The following is a 16,341-nucleotide window of genomic DNA, read 5'->3' on the forward strand; positions in this document are numbered from 1 at the left end:
GATTTAGATCAGTGCTTCCCAAACCTTTTCTGCTGTGCCCCCATTTGGTTTATAAGAGTGTCTGTGCCTCCCAGCACACACACACATTTTGTTTTTAAACTCCATTGCAGTTTACTTTCCACCTCAACCTTTTTTGAACATTTGAACAAATAAAAGTAAACTTCAATAAAATACAAATTGGAATAAAATAAAAAATAAATAACAAAACAACAAACCACCTTTACAGTGTAAGCATTTTAAGTTTAACTGTGTTTTTACTGTAATGTTCAGCATTGCAATTATTACATTTTTCAAAAAAAAGCCTCTTTGCAAAATAGGTCATCATTCATTTAATTCAATCAAATTGCACTACAGCCCACCCACCCCCACCTCTCCAGGGGGCAAGCCCCCCATTTTAGGAACCACTGGTTTAGATCAAGGGATATTCATGCGTTAGAATGGTCTAGTCAAAGGTCATACCTGAATCCAATTGAAATGTGAAACTCACAAATGCTCTTCATCTAATCTGACAGAGCTTGATCTATTTTGCAAATACAAATGGACAAGAAATTCTCTAGTTGTGCAAAATGTGGTAGAAACATATCTTAAAACATTTCTGGTGTAATTCCAGTTATAGGTGGTTTTACAAAGTATTGACTAAAGGAGCTTGAATACAAATGTATGGCATATTTTGTGCTGGTCTATCAGGTAAACTTCCAGTTAAATTCATTGAAGTTGAAGGTAGGAACATGATAAAATTCAGGGGGTGTAAATACCTTTGCAACACTTTGTATATATACAACGCATTAAGCTAAATTGTCTTACGAGTTTATGCAAAAAAGGTTTTGTAAAAAAGAAATGTAAGACATTACATAATGCAATATGTATGCTGAAATCAAGGTCAAAGCCCTCAACATAACTTTCAGGAAATATCCTGTGGGTGTCATGAAGTGTCGACAGCAAATATAGATGTGTGGCGGGACAACATTCTCTTTGTACTCGAGCTTGTTTCGTGTGTGAAATTTACGTCAGCAGAAAGTTATGTTCACTCCTTGTGTCAAAAAGTAGACTATAATACCTCTCTGGTTTCCTGTCTCTTTCTGTGCATACAGGATGGCGTTTTCAGACTGGCGACCCATGTTGAAAATGGCAGAGGGAAGAGCCCCTATGATCCCAAGCTGCTTACCGCTTCAATGCTAATTGGTGAGTTTATGGAAAAACACGGTGTGCAACCCGTATGTGTGCAATAAATCCCTGTGACGCCTTGTGCCTTGCTCTTTCATTTCAGTGGGTACACACCATGTGACGTCAATGTAAATAACAGAACAGGAGTGTAACATTTTTCCTGCTTTGTATTTACACTCTGAGAACCTCTTATTGGGAGGACTGTAAACTCTATTTCAGTCTGAATCTCCGACATTTAAATGGTGCACATGTGTGTTCAATGACACTTTATTGAGTCTATTTTGCTTTAATTCTCTCTCCTCCCTTTTTCTGGCAAATAAAGCATGGGTGCTTGGGCATGGTATTTCTCTTTACCCCCAATTATGTGTGATCATATTGTGTTATACCACCTCATTTACCCAAGCAGATGGCTATTTTCCAGCCCATCAACCCTTATATGCTCTCCCCTTTCTCTCTCCTTTCTCACCAGCATTATTATGTACTCCCCTTGTCTCACACTTCTGTTCTCTCCCTCAGCATCTGACGGACCATCCGTTCATTCTGTCCTCACCTTCCTTCTTTGCTCCGCCTACTGTTTTAATGTCAATTTCACACTCCTGATGTTTGTTTTGTCTTCTCGGAGGACATGAAATCTACCTATGCTGCTAAGCCCCTGCTCAATTCCTCAGATTCCCGAGGCCAACCCATGAGGGAAAGCAGACAGATTCTCATCTCATGTTACTGTGCTAACACTAATCAATCCTCTCCCTCTCAGACGGGGAGCTGTATGCTGGAACATCAGCCGACTTCATGGGGCGGGACTTTGCCATCTTTCGTACTCTTGGCAAACATCACCCAATCAGAACAGAGCAACACGACTCCAGGTGGCTGAATGGTAGGTCTGGATGACTCTCTGCTTTGATTTGTCTCTTAGCTGTAGTATTGATAAACTAAAGTATTTTTGACTGAGGGTTAAATCCTCTCTTTACCAATTCATACCTCCATTTTATAGTACTGATAACAAATTATCTGTTTTTATTTTAATTTATTACCCATGAGCAAACCACTTCATGCCCATGTCCTCAATCTTTTCAGACTGTTTTATGTTTATTTGTAGGTAAACGTTTTTGGATTGTGAAGATAAATTGTCCTAAAATTAAATAATAGATATTGCTGCTCAAGTTTTAAACCAATATTTGTATATTACTTTCTAAACTTTCTATGAAACCCGATTTCCATTTATTTTCTTATTAACATTTAGGTCTGCTGACTCCTATAAAATGGGAACTAGGATAATGACCGCTGAATACCGAGGCACGGTACACAAAATCGTGCACTGATACCAGTTGCCAGAAATTTAACATCTTCCTCAATCCTCTTTTTTTGCCTGTGCTTCCACAATTCTCTCTTAACTTTAGAATCATGAGCACTGTAATGCATCTTAGGTGTGTTCATCTACTGCACTAAGACTCCTACCCAACACACGGAATATCTTACTGTCGTACAAAAAGTGAACTTTATCATACTGTGAATGTATTAACCATTACATCATTCCAAACAATAGTTTTCAATATTACTATGACATACACTAATATTTTGATGATATAGTGTAGCCCTACCCCTGAACAAACCAAAAGAACCATAAGCAATCTCCTGCTGGCAGATTCTATTTATAGAAGTTATAAACCACCTGCCCCACGACCCTGCAGGGACAAGCAGGTATACACAATGGATGGATGGTTAAATCACCCTTTCTTACAGACTATAAACAGAACACAATATAGAAAATGTATTTAAATTGTCAGTTATCAAATAAACATATAAAAGGCGTGTGTATTTTCTCAAAGGTGTGCACACCCTAGAGCTAATACTTTGTTGAACCCCTTTTGATCCAAATACAGCATTTAGTCTTCTTGAGTAGACATAACAACATTATATTAGATCTGGTTCACCTAAAGTAACATTCAGGTGTCCCAGATGTCCTATGATTTTTGTCACATTTTCTCATCTTTGTCCTTTAAGACAATCTAAGTGTACAAAGGTATCTATCTATCTATCTATCTATCTATCTATCTATCTATCTATCTATCTATCTATCTATCTATCTATCTATCTATCTATCTATCTATCTATCTATCTCTCTCTCTCTCTCTCTCTCTCTCTCTCTCTCTCTCTCTCTCTCTCTCTCTCTCTCTCTCTCTCTCTCTCTCTCTCTCTCTCTCTCTCTCTCTCTCTCTCTCTCTCTCTCTCTCTCTCTCTCTCTCTCTCTCTCTCTCTCTCTCTCTCTCTCTCTCTCTCTCTCTCTCTCTCTCTCTCTCTCTCTCTCTCTCTCTCTCTCTCTCTCTCTCTCTCTATCTAAATAAGATTATTTGGAATTTCATACAAATTCTGTTGTGTCACATGAAGATTGCTGAGGACAGGCATTACATTGTGGGTTGTCCCTACAATCTAATAGAGTGACCAGATATTACTAGGTCAAGATATGGGATGCAAAAAGCCTCCTGCCAAACAAGACAGAATGATAAAACCAAATCAAAAGCTGCTTCAACAAATTATTAGTTTAAGTGTTTGCACATTTATGCAACCAATTAATTAGACTTTTTAAAAATGTATTCCCCCAAATAGACGGGGTTGCTTTAAAGTTAAAATGTACAGGATATGTGTCAGATTATGAGAAAAGGTTTTAAACTATTTATAATGGTAATTTTGTTACATCACAAAAACCTGTCATTTTAGTCACTGTGTGTTATATTAGTTTACCATATGTATTCTGGCTGAGCAGCACTAACCTGTCTGCATATGGCTCAGAATACTACCTTTCATTTTGAAAGCACACAGAACATTCTTTATTGTTTTAGCCTCTCCAAGTTTCTATTTTAATATAAAATCCTTTCATTGCATCAGTTATTGTAAATCCATCTAAAACATCATCATCAACTAACAGAAGCTTTATAAATGTGGAGTTCAGGGAGAATTAAGACTTCTTTGAGTTTAAAAATAGTGAGCAGAAACTGAAGTTTTCACTTCCTTTTTCAAAACTGAAGGGACAGCAGCAGTTCGGCTAGATCCATTGTTCAGGTGCCTATGACCATGCATGTTGTTCATAAAAGAATATTAAATGGATAAATCGTTGACACAAAGTTGTCTCTTGTAGATCCTAGATTTGTCGGTGTTCATCTGATTCCGGAAAATGACAATCCTGAAGATGATAAAATCTACCTGTTCTTCAGGGAGTATGCCATGGAGGGAGAGCATGCTGGAAAGGCCACATATGCTCGCATTGGACAACTCTGCAAAGTAAGTGTGCATACAGTCACGTAGATATCAAGGCAGGCCCTCAAAGAGGAGAATTTATTTTGAAAATTAGCACATGCAACAAACAAAGATGCATAGTCAGTTTCTATAATTTTGTGAAACAGATTCAGCTTTAACGCATACATTTTAAATGAGTTGCTTTCCAGAGTAAAGGAACTGAAACCTGAGAGAGAGAAAAAACAGACTGAGATGGCGGCAATGTTGTCTTAATTCTGACTCTTCTACCTCTGAACTCAAGTGTCAGATTTCATGGTCTGCATCCAACAAAATCAGTTCATTCCAGATCTGATGTTCAGCCTTAACCCCCGGTTTAATTGCAGACCAGCCTTACTTTTTAACAGCTTGATCACCAAGAATGTCTGGAATCTGCTGTCCTAAACACAAGCCAATTATTTCATTATGTGAGTGGTGGTATTAATTTGAAGCCATGCATATTTGCACACATTTTGTATTTTCTGCTATAAATCAGCTTACATGGAATGTGTTTGTATGATGGAGTACTTTGTGAATTTATGTATGTGTGCTGCTTTATGGAAACAAACACCACACACTGAGGTTCTTGTAAATGGTAGTCTTCTAACGACAAAACCTCTAAAAAAGCTATTTGTCTCTAAAACAGAATTCAATATTAAATGCATCATATTCTAAAAAATGAATGGGTTTAGCATATGCTTTGTGGACCACCTTTAAGAAGCTACTTTTTGCAGCCGTCTCACCTTGAGTGGTCATAATTTCTTGTGAGAGAGCAGATGCTCGTAAAATAGGCTTTTACTAGTTTAAAACAAATACAGGGATAGCAGTTCAGATTTTAAACTGGTTCTTGCACACTATATTAGAAATTATCTGTGAGTTTCCTTGAGAAAAACTACAGTACAAGACATTAAAAGTATATTTCTAAATTCTTTCTCTCAAAGTACATTGACAAGACTTAACTTTTTCACCTTTTTCCATACAGGTGCGCATAAGTTAAGAAAAGCATAACCTGTACATGACAGTCATCAGGCTTAATCGAGTAATTGAATCGATAATACATCCTGCATTATATTCTTGTTTTGGTGTTTTGTGGAGAAATTAGACAACACAAGCATTTTGTCAAGATATAATGTTTCATACATATCAAGAAAGTTGCAATATTTAAAAGAGATTTTTTTTTTTTGTAATATAAAGCTGACTCAGCTAAACATGTAACATTTAATTTATTAGAATGACCTGGGAGGCCACAGGAGCCTGGTCAATAAGTGGACTACTTTCTTGAAAGCTCGGCTGATTTGCTCTGTGCCAGGAAATAATGGAATAGACACACATTTTGATGAACTACGTGAGTGATTTCTTCCCACAGTAACTCTTGAATATAAAAATCCAATATTTTTTAGTGCAGAATGTCTGTAATTTATTTCTCCTCTTTTTGCATTAGAGGATGTGTTTCTCATAAGCACTAAGGATCCTAAGAGCCCAGTAATATATGGAGTATTTACTACTTCCAGGTATGGTGGAGTAATTTAGATCATGAAGACCTGGACATTTGATGTCATATATTGTAGTTTCTAAGCATGTTTTATTTGTTTTTTATAGTTATCTCACTCATTCCTATTTTTATTTAGCAACGTCTTCAAAGGTTCAGCAGTGTGTATGTACAGCATGACAGACATAAGAAGAGCATTCTTGGGTCCATATGCCCATAGAGATGGACCCAGCTATCAGTGGGTCCCTTTTCAGGGACGCGTACCCTACCCTCGGCCTGGCACAGTGAGTCCATTGCTCTGTTTACTGAGCTAAGAGCTCAACATGAGTCCCTTAGGTTTTGGTTTATGTTTCTTCACTTAACAGTCAATATTGTGTTTTGTAATGCAGTGCCCTAGCAAGACATTTGGGGGATTTGACACAACCAAGGACCTTCCTGATGAAGTGGTCACTTTTGCAAGAAGCCACCCAGCCATGTTCAATCCTGTCTATCCAATTAATGATAAACCAATAATAGTCAAAACAGATGTGGACTACAAGTTCACTCAAATGGTAGTTGATAAGGTGGAAGCTGAAGATGGCCTATATGATGTTATGTTCATAGGCACAGGTATGGAAATATATATTATTAAAACAACTCTACAAAGTTACCTAAACCAATGTCAGTATAACGGTGTTAAAAATGTGTGATTTTTCTGTGCTTTCCCAGACATGGGAACAGTTCTGAAAGTTGTAGCCATCCCCAGAAGTTCCTGGCATGACTTAGAGGACGTGTTGTTGGAAGAAATGACTGTGTTCAGAGTAAGTTACTCTCCATGTCACCTGGTGATAATTCTTTGGTAACATTAGAACCAAATATCTCTGTATAACTGTTTTCCTTTTTATTTTATAGGAACCAGTTGCAATTACAGCCATGGAACTTTCAACAAAACAGGTACAGACTTTGACATTGGTTCTGTAGTGTGTCTTATTTTAGTGCAGAAAGAAACATGTGGAAAGTTTGTGTGTGGATAAAGTTTGGCAAGTGTTTATGCACAGTGGGTGTTGAAAAAAACCTGCCTGTAGAAGGTTTTTTCTCAGAGGTGAAATGCCTTAAGGGCAGAAAGACAGAACAAAGAGATATTTGTTACCACTATTTAAAGACTTTGAGATAAGCTTGTGTGTCATCACATAAACAAACCTCAATTGCTGGCTTTTCAGTGACAGTTAGCTTGTAAGCTAAAATGACAGGGAGATGAAATCAAGCCAGCTAATTGACAGATTGGAGGGGCTGAACAATTCCCTTTAAATAGTTCAGAAACATTTTGTTCCCTAAAGAACACTACACTGCTCATATGAACTCGGCTTTATCTATATAAACGTTTCCAAGCAGAACTTTAACCCTAACTACTTATTTCAAAACTGATAGTATTTTAAATGAAAATAATAATGTGGATGAAATTATTTTACAATTACAAATGCACAATGAAACCCAAACTTCATTTGCCAAATCATAAATAATCTAATATTGACTATCTAGTTTCTTTCTCTTTATAGCAACAACTTTACCTTGGATCAGACATTGGTGTGTCCCAGATGCCTCTACACCGCTGTGAGGTTTACGGAAAGGCCTGTGCTGAATGCTGCTTGGCAAGGGACCCTTACTGTGCATGGGATGGCACAGAATGCTCCAGATACTTCCCAATGGCAAAGAGGTAGCAAACACAAACCTAATATGTATAATTTTAGCTGTTAGATACACATTTTTTGTTTTGTTTTTCCAGCTCATGGAAATCTTGTTCAGTAAAGTTAGTCAAAACTTAAAAACTGGTTGTTAGGAAAAATAATAAAATCGGATGCCTTTATTATTACAATAAGATACCTAAAAGCCAATGATTCTCAGTCCATCTATTTCTAAAAATAAGTTAAAAAAATGGAATGGAGCCCAGTTGTGATATACAGATATCATTGACACAAATGTCATTATTTCATTAACATTATATTGTTTCTTGGGAAGAATGATCTTATTCTGCACATGTTCGGTATTATATAAAATTATATATACAGTACTGTGCAAATGTTTTAGGCGGGTGTGAAAAAATCCTGTATACAAAGAATGCTTTCAGAAATATAAATTATGATTGTTTATTTTTTTTAATCAATTTACAAAATGCTAAGTGAGTGAACCCAAACAGACAGTCAAAGTCATTAAGAATCTTCAGTGTAAAGAAGAACAAGAATTACTGGAAGTGATGGTGTGGCCCCTCAGAGCCCTGATCTCAACCTCATCCAGTGTGCCTGGGATTACACGAAGAGACAGAAGGATGTGAGAAAGCCTACATTCACGACAGATCTGTGGTTAGTTCTCCAAGATATTTGGAACAATCTACAAGCCGAGTTTCTTCAAAAACTGTGGGCAAGCGTACCTAGAAGAATTGGTGCTGTTTTGAAGCCAAAGGCTGGTCACACCAAATATTGATTTGATTTAGATTTATCTTTTGTTTGTTCACTGAATTTTGTTGATTGATGGAAATACGTGAATAACACTTCCATTTTTGAAAGCATTCTTTGTTTACAGCATTTTTTCACACCTGCTTAAAACATTTGCACAGTACTTTACATTTAAATTTTAAATCTCTGCAATACCTCACTTGCAGTCTTTGTAATCACAACGGTGACCTTCTCTCTTTGCTGTCTTTTTCTGTACTGCTGCATGTGTCTGTATACAGAGCAACAAACTGGATAGCTCACTGTCTCCCCAGCTGCTCATAGGTAATTGCATGATGTTGTCCAGGTGGTTTGGTCTGTTTTCAAAAGCGCAGTGTCCGAGTGAACCAAACCAAATGAAGATGTGAAATGTTTCAACATTCCCCACCCATTGTTTTTGCAATGCATAGATTTTAGGCCTTGCATTAATTATTTTGTCCTCTGCTTGTCCATTTTTCTATTTTTTACAAGCAATGTATAAAGAAATCTGGGATGGTTTAACATTTTTGCACAATAGTGAATATGATTAAGCTGCTAATTCATGCTATCATATTATACTTTCCAAAAAACGTTAATGATAAATAGTCAATTTTCTGCCAGAGAGGTAAAAGTACAACCAATCTTATGTGTTTTACTATAAATGAGATATTAATTTTAGCCATGTGCTTTGGGTGTTTAACTCGATAAGCACTGAGGTTAAGGTGCAGAGTAAGTGTGTGTGGGTGCGTGTGTGTGTGTGTGTGCGAGTTTGTTTTGTATTCAGGCTCCCACTCATGACCTCACTGGACTTACTGACTTGAACAGTTTTCTTGTCTCATAGTTAGTTGAACTCCAACATTCAAAACCTAATGCTATTATGGTAAACATGTTAGCTTGAACACTAACATACAATTTATGGCTCAGAACAACAGAAAGTAGATCAGCAGAAATGACTTTGTTTTGTTGTCTCTGTAGCTGTTTCGGTTATTGTTTACAGAAAATATCCTGGTGATTTCCTGCCCGATGGTAAACAGCAGCTTCTTTAGCATCTGTACTCCAGAAAGATGACATCATTGAGTGATTGTTTAACATTAGATTCCATCATCCGCACCCCCTAATTAAAGTTTTCAGGCTAAGCCATGGGCTGTCTGCTGTTTATTTGTTTATGTTGGCCTGCAGTTTTGGTGCACACCCAAATCTCATTCAAATACACACGTAAACACACACACTCCCTGTAGACATGCATTCTCTCTTACACTTTCGAAGTGGGTTTCTCTGCTGACTCATGAAGTTGTTCATGCTTGTGTTTCTGCAGGAGAACAAGAAGACAAGATATCAGGAATGGAGACCCACTAACACAGTGCTCAGACCTGCAGCAACAAGGTCCTTAAACAAGAAAAATGTATTGTTATATTCATTACCATTTCAATATTTAATGTCGGATATGTCAAATATGTCCGATGTTTTACAGTGACAGAGACACCTTTTTAGAACAAACAATTCTACAGAAAAAATGGTAAAAATACATCCGTCTGTGAACTTGAGCTGTTTGGACCTTGCTAACAGGATTATGGCTGTATTCATCCTATTTTCAGCTTAGTTGAATCATCACCTTATACTCAGAGATGTTAAGTTTCACCACAGCCTTACAGGGTGCAATAATGAGATGGTCTATACACTGTCTACTTAGAAGAGAAAAAGGAATTAAATAGTTTTGTTTTTTTGTTTTATAAGGACACCAATGCAGTTGTGCATGCTTGTGGTTCCTGTGAGATAAATTATCCTAATAGGGTTAACAGCAGATCTCCTCGTACTGTATTTCTCTTAAAGTTAGCATAGTTGTGGTTTTTGCTTTTTGCTCATCTTGTGACCCATTGATGTCTTCATCTGCCATGTCTTTGGCGCCACCCTTTGAATGGGAATATTACTGTTGCTGTTGTCATGCACAGTGAGTATAGTCACAAAAATCTGGGTGATACGTATGTGGAGAGTCTGAGTGGACCCGAGTGGGAGGCTACTGCTGAGGAAATTTACATCACACAGGCCATGTGGTCGAGTGGACTATAGAGCGAACTGGGAGGTAATAGAAAGTAACCTCTCGAAACGTTTGTTGTCTAAGCTGGTAAAAAAAAACAATGCAACCCATGGTCAGTGCCAAATGCTTTGTGGCAGATGGCTACATTTCCACTACTACTTTTACAGTGACAGCTTTTTAGGACAACATAAATTGTACATAGAAATAAAATGGTTCCAGTTCAGTTCATCTCTAAGCCAATACGTATCCCCATTTTGCCCCATTCTACAATTATTTCATACCATTAAATAATTTTGTAGCCATCAACTTGAATCACTGCAGATCAGTTTATTTTCTTTGTAGCTAGGTTTTTTCATTAATTGTTGGGACAAACAGTCATAAACATCTAATTTAAATTATTGTATTCATAATGTATAATTGTTTTAAAATTGTAATATTGTTTTTAATATAAAAATACATAAAAGTGAAGATTTTATGGCCAACCTGCTTTCAGCAATTAACATATCCAGAGGTACATACAAGAAAATTCAGAAAAGATTTACTAAATTTGTAAAACTAGATCAGATCTTTCTTTCTTTCCAGATGAACTCAGTGGACAGTCAACCATACTCGATAAAACTGTATATGGTGTGGAGAACAGCAGCACCTTCCTTGAATGTGCTCCCAAGTCCCAAAGAGCCATGACATACTGGCAGTATCAGCTCTCCACTGATGACCGCAAACAAGAGGTAAGCACCACCTCAACACCTTCACTCGTCTTATACTTAAAATATTTTTCTTGTTTTAAATTCCTCAGAGGCACTTTGTCTCCAGAGCAGATAAATGACTCTTTGGTATTAAGATGTTTTAATAGATTATTAAGAATCAAATGTTAGCATTAATTAATACCACCAACAATACATTTTATGAAAGTAAAAAAGAGCAATAAGCAGCATGGCTAATTAGAATCTTGTGCGACAGTAAATGTTATTAGCTAACTTTAATGTTCATGCTTTATCTCTTTCTCATTCACTCTGTTTCTTATGTCCAATTTTTTAACTGCCTAGATCAAATCGGAGGAGCGTTTCATTCGGACAGAGCAAGGTCTTCTGATCCGGACTCTAGACAAAAAGGATTCAGGAATCTATCTGTGCCAGGCAGTGGAACACGGCTTTATGCAGACAGTTTTAAAGGTTCACCTAGAAGTGATTGACGCAGAGCGGCTGGTAGATCTTTTACATCGCAGTGAAGATATAGCTACCAGTGTCCCAACTCAGGACTATTCCTTGTCTAGAGAAACTCCAAATCAAAAGCTTTGGTACAGGGACTTTCTGTCTTTAGTCAATCATCCAACTCTGAATAGTGTGGATGACTTCTGTGATCAGGTGTGGAAAAGAGAGAGAAAGCACAAGCGGCAGAAAGCTCACCATGTCCAAAAAGTGCAAACACACCATCAGCAGCAGCAGAAGGTTTCACCAAGCCCTCACAGCAACATGCATGCACAGAGCCTGGCATCCACGTGGAAGCACCTTCAAGAACGACAGAAGGGTCGCAACCGTAGGACCCACGAACTGGATAGGGCCCCTCGCAGTGTCTGACCCATGCAGCTTGGCTTTCACAATGAAGCTCCCAGATCACATTCTGAATACCTGAAACTGTTCGTTCTTTGAAACATACATGTGCAACAAAGACTGAACAGAAAAAAAAATAAATAAATGCTGCTCTGATCTGCAAACTGGTGTGATCTAAGCGTGGGCAGTTTTGTTTACTGCCTACAGGATAAAAGATGCTGTTGTATCATCGGAGACCATTGGAGCATATCATCTCTGCTGGCCTCTGTGACATGAACAATGCAGAGGGACAGGGCCACCCCGAACAAACAAAGGACAAATGTTCCCATCCTGTAGACATAACTGACAATTCTGGCAATGAGATTTGGTCATTGTATTGTAGTTAGGTGGTGTTTCTTAGTTTGCAAATGCCTAAAATAGTTAATCATTTATTTTGTATATCACACAACAATGAGACTGGGTGAGATTGTACTAAAAGCATGCTGTAGAATATGAGAACGAATGGACTTGCAATTTCATTACATCAACAAAGTAAGTCACACAGACCAGAAAGGCGAAGAGGATCAAAGTGCATTGCAAATGTATTTATACTCTAATAACTTTTTCACATTTAGTCATCTTACAATCACAAATTTCAATGTATGCCATTAGGTATTGTTGTAATCAATAAATCACTTCAAGTTATGCAGTACTATGCATAGAGAAAAGCATACGTGGTTTTCAACATTATTTCCAAAAGAAAATCTGAAAGCAAAGTATGCATTTGTATTCAGCCCCCCAAGTATCTTATATAGCCACCTTTCAATGCAATTAAAGCTACAAGTCTTTAGACATATGTCTCTACAAGCATTGCATGTGCAGAGACTGAATTTTTTGACCCAATCTTCTTGGCAAAAATGCTTGAGTCAGATTGGATGGAGAGAGTTTGTGACCATCAATTTTTAGGTCTTGCCACAGATTCTCAGTTGGATTTAATTCCAGATTTTGAGTAAACCATTGTAACACATGAATATGCTTCGATCTAAACAGTTCCAAGAATATAAAAAACAGTTCCCATTGCTTGGAGCTATTTTCCTGCTAGAACATGAACCTCTGGCTCAGTCCCAAGTCTATTGCAGGTTTTAGCAAGTTCTGTTCCTGCAAAATTCTCCCTACAGCAAGTTGCTGCCAAGTGTCAGTGTGGGGATGATATGTTCAGGGTGATGTGTGGTGTTAGTTTTCAGCCACACAGCGTTTTCCATGTAGGCCAAAATAATTTATTTTGGTCTTACAGTGTCCTACATGGCTTTTAGTAAATAACCAGTGAGTTCTTCTCAACCATTTTTTGCCACTCATCCATAAATTCCAGATTTGTGGGTGTGTGACTAAGCATGTCCTTCTGAGCTGTACATCTCCGCAGCTCCTCCAGACCTGTCAAGGGGCTCTTTGCTGCTTTAAAAATTAAAGCTCTCCTTCCCTGATCTATTAGGTTGTGGGGAGGGGAGGGGGCAGCCATGTCTTGGTAACTTTACATATTGGATAATCTAACCCTGCTTAAAACGTCTTCACAACTTTATTCCTGACTTGTCTAATATGCTTCTTGTTTTTTATGACGGTGTTTGTTCACTAATGTTCTCAAGCAAACCTCTGAGGCCTTCACAGAACAGTTTTTACATATACTGAGATTAAATTACACTATTACATTATTAACTTAAATCCAAGATAAGCTTTTCAGATTTGTGTTAATAAAAAATTTGAAAATGATGTATGTTTTTCCTTCTACATTACAATTCTTTACTACTTTCATAACATCCCAATGTGATACATTAAATTTGATGGTTGTAACGTTGTATAGCAATGTGGACATTTTCAGTTTCAAATTAGTCAGTGTTAAAATATGTTGGAACTGCAACAAACTGAGTTGTCCAGTTATCATTTGTTCTCTAACTCCACTTGTGTAATTTGAATGTGTAAATACTTTATTCCACAATAATCTTATCACAAGAAAGGGAATAGCTTGCAATTATCTAGTTTGTGTTACTTGCCCAAAGTAGAAATCTACTTACAAAAAATGTGTTAACGGGGAAATTTTGTACTGTGTGTGTCTGTGTGTCTGTGCCCTAGATAAGCTTCCTAGACAAAGACATTTTATTGTTTTTTCATCGGAATCTGTCCAATTTTTGAAAGCCACATTGTCTCAGTTTCTAAAATGCCAAGCAGAGTTCTTCCATGTTTATTTAATTATTTTGGTCTGTCAGCTTTGTTTCTACATCCTTGCATATTTATTGATAAACAGTTCTGTACATTGTGATATGTTATAAGCAGACATTTTTTCTTACTGTTTCTAATTTACTGGACCAATTAGGTGAAAATAAAGATAACTTTTATTACAAGTTGAAGATTTTAAGTAATTTATCAGTTATCACATGCATTACATATCAAATGCACTGGGCAAAAAGCCAGTATACTGTAATGTACTTTTAACACATACACATATTTTGCGCAGACAGTGCAGTGTAACAGTTATTTCACTGCATGTCACATAAGAATGAAATTGACTAAAACCATCATTGAACACTGCACAAGCACAAACCTTGAATGTAACTGTTAATTTCATGTAAAAATAATTACTATGGTCTATGTTTGACAACTATGACACTATGTACTGGTGCATGTAAATGATTGTGTATTGTTGTTGTTCTACTATAGTGAAGATAAACTAGTCTAATGTTGTCACCTTTAAGCTGTTTCTTGTTTATGCTGTGGTACACAATAGGAGCGATTTGAAAAATGTTCTTCCTGCTTCTGTCAATACTCCAAACAGTGTACATGTGTTATAAACAGGAACTCAATAAGATTTCCCTATGGATCCTAGTTTCCACATGCCAGTTTATCTAACAATGGACAATGATCATTTTAGCTTTGCAAAAACATTGCCTTGTCAAGTGACTGCAAACTTCAACCGTTTTTGGAAGCTATGTTGGGGGAAGATGAGAAGCAGCTGGAAGCATCCTTGAGAGATTTTTAGTCTAATGAAACGAGCTGAATAGCAGAGTTGTGGATGTGTGTATGATAAGATTATCATTATGAGGAGGAAATATATGGGGCCTGTCGGATGAACAGTGGGAGTGAGGAAATTAAGTGCTGCTGTTGCTGATTTTTGGCATGATGTATTCTACTGATGTAATAAATGTCTCTTCATGAAGTGCTGAATTCATTAAATCTGGTTTTGATAGCTATAGTAAATTTATATCATGCTTGTCCTTTCTTTGTAAATGAAAGTATTGTGAACCAACTCAGTAAAAGTGGTATCTAGTGACATAATTTATAGGTCTCTTTCAAAAGTATTCATAATTCTTTATTTTCATACTTTGTCATGTTATGACCAAAAATGTCAATGGATTTTATGTGATAGCCCCAAAATACTGTAAAATTGGGAAGTGAAATGAATAGGGTCACATGGGTTTGCAAAAATTGTACAAATAAAAATCTTGAAAGATTGTCAGGCTTTCATATTCAGCCCTCTATACTCTGATGCCCCTCAAAAAACTGTGCCAAATATTGCATTTCAGAAGCCTTGTTTGTAAATAGAGGTCACCTGTGTATTATTTAATTTAATTATAAAAACATCTGTTGTGAAGGCTTTGAATGTTTGTTAGATAACATTAGTGAAGAACAGCAAGCATCACAAGACCCAGGAACACACCAGACAGGTCAGAGTAGACAGTGGAGGACTTTAAAGCAGGTTTAGATTAGGGTGATAACCCATCCTTTGAATTTCTCTTAGAAATGAATTTTCTCTTAGAAATGTATGTGTATCAATAATTTGAAGAAGGAAAGAGCTCAACTGTGAACCTACTGAGCCATTGCCGACCAATTAAACCAACAAGGCAGACAAGGAGGGCATTAATCACAGAAGTAACCAATGGCCGATGGTAACTCTGGAGAAGCTCCAGAGCTCAAGTTGGAAAGTTTTTGGTAGGACAACATTTATTTGTGCATTCCACAATCTGGCATTTATGGAAGAGAAACAAGAAAGCCATTGTTGAAAGGAAGCCATCGGACGTCCTGTTTGCAGATTGCCACAGGCTATCCAGTGACACAGCAGATATGTGGAAGAACATGCTCTGGTCAGATGAGACCAAAAGGGAACTTTCAGGCCCTACATGCAAAATAGTATGCGTAGAAAAAAAACTTCACATCATCTTGAATCCACCATCTACACTGCAGCATCATGTTGCAGGGATCCTTAGGAGAGACAATGAAGCCTCATAGTTGATGAGAATATTAATGGAGCTTAATAGTGCAATCCAGGAATACAACATGTTAGAGTCTGCAAAAGACTTGAGACAAAGGTTCTTTCATGATCTTTTGGACTTTGGTTTTTGTCAGAATCTGCTTTTTTGGAATTTG

The 16,341-nt window shown here is 37.1% G+C and overlaps 1 protein-coding gene across 1 annotated transcript in view; it reads left to right on the plus strand.

Moving 5' to 3' along the window:
- sema3ab (sema domain, immunoglobulin domain (Ig), short basic domain, secreted, (semaphorin) 3Ab) overlaps window positions 1-15,428 on the plus strand; it is a 31,037-nt gene extending 15,609 nt beyond the window's left edge. Inside the window, exons 5-17 of the mRNA XM_047389792.1 lie at window positions 1,092-1,182; window positions 1,919-2,038; window positions 4,298-4,440; window positions 5,662-5,776; window positions 5,873-5,942; window positions 6,060-6,204; window positions 6,310-6,529; window positions 6,629-6,720; window positions 6,812-6,853; window positions 7,456-7,613; window positions 9,680-9,747; window positions 10,982-11,127; window positions 11,446-15,428. Coding sequence (XP_047245748.1) covers window positions 1,092-1,182; window positions 1,919-2,038; window positions 4,298-4,440; window positions 5,662-5,776; window positions 5,873-5,942; window positions 6,060-6,204; window positions 6,310-6,529; window positions 6,629-6,720; window positions 6,812-6,853; window positions 7,456-7,613; window positions 9,680-9,747; window positions 10,982-11,127; window positions 11,446-11,976 — 1,941 coding nt within the window. The 3' untranslated portion in view covers window positions 11,977-15,428. The remainder of the gene's footprint in view (window positions 1-1,091; window positions 1,183-1,918; window positions 2,039-4,297; window positions 4,441-5,661; window positions 5,777-5,872; window positions 5,943-6,059; window positions 6,205-6,309; window positions 6,530-6,628; window positions 6,721-6,811; window positions 6,854-7,455; window positions 7,614-9,679; window positions 9,748-10,981; window positions 11,128-11,445) is intronic.
- The last annotated feature ends 913 nt before the right edge of the window (window positions 15,429-16,341 follow it).

The sequence above is a fragment of the Girardinichthys multiradiatus genome, chromosome 2, assembly GCF_021462225.1.
Source record: "Girardinichthys multiradiatus isolate DD_20200921_A chromosome 2, DD_fGirMul_XY1, whole genome shotgun sequence".
Classification (NCBI taxonomy): domain Eukaryota; kingdom Metazoa; phylum Chordata; class Actinopteri; order Cyprinodontiformes; family Goodeidae; genus Girardinichthys; species Girardinichthys multiradiatus.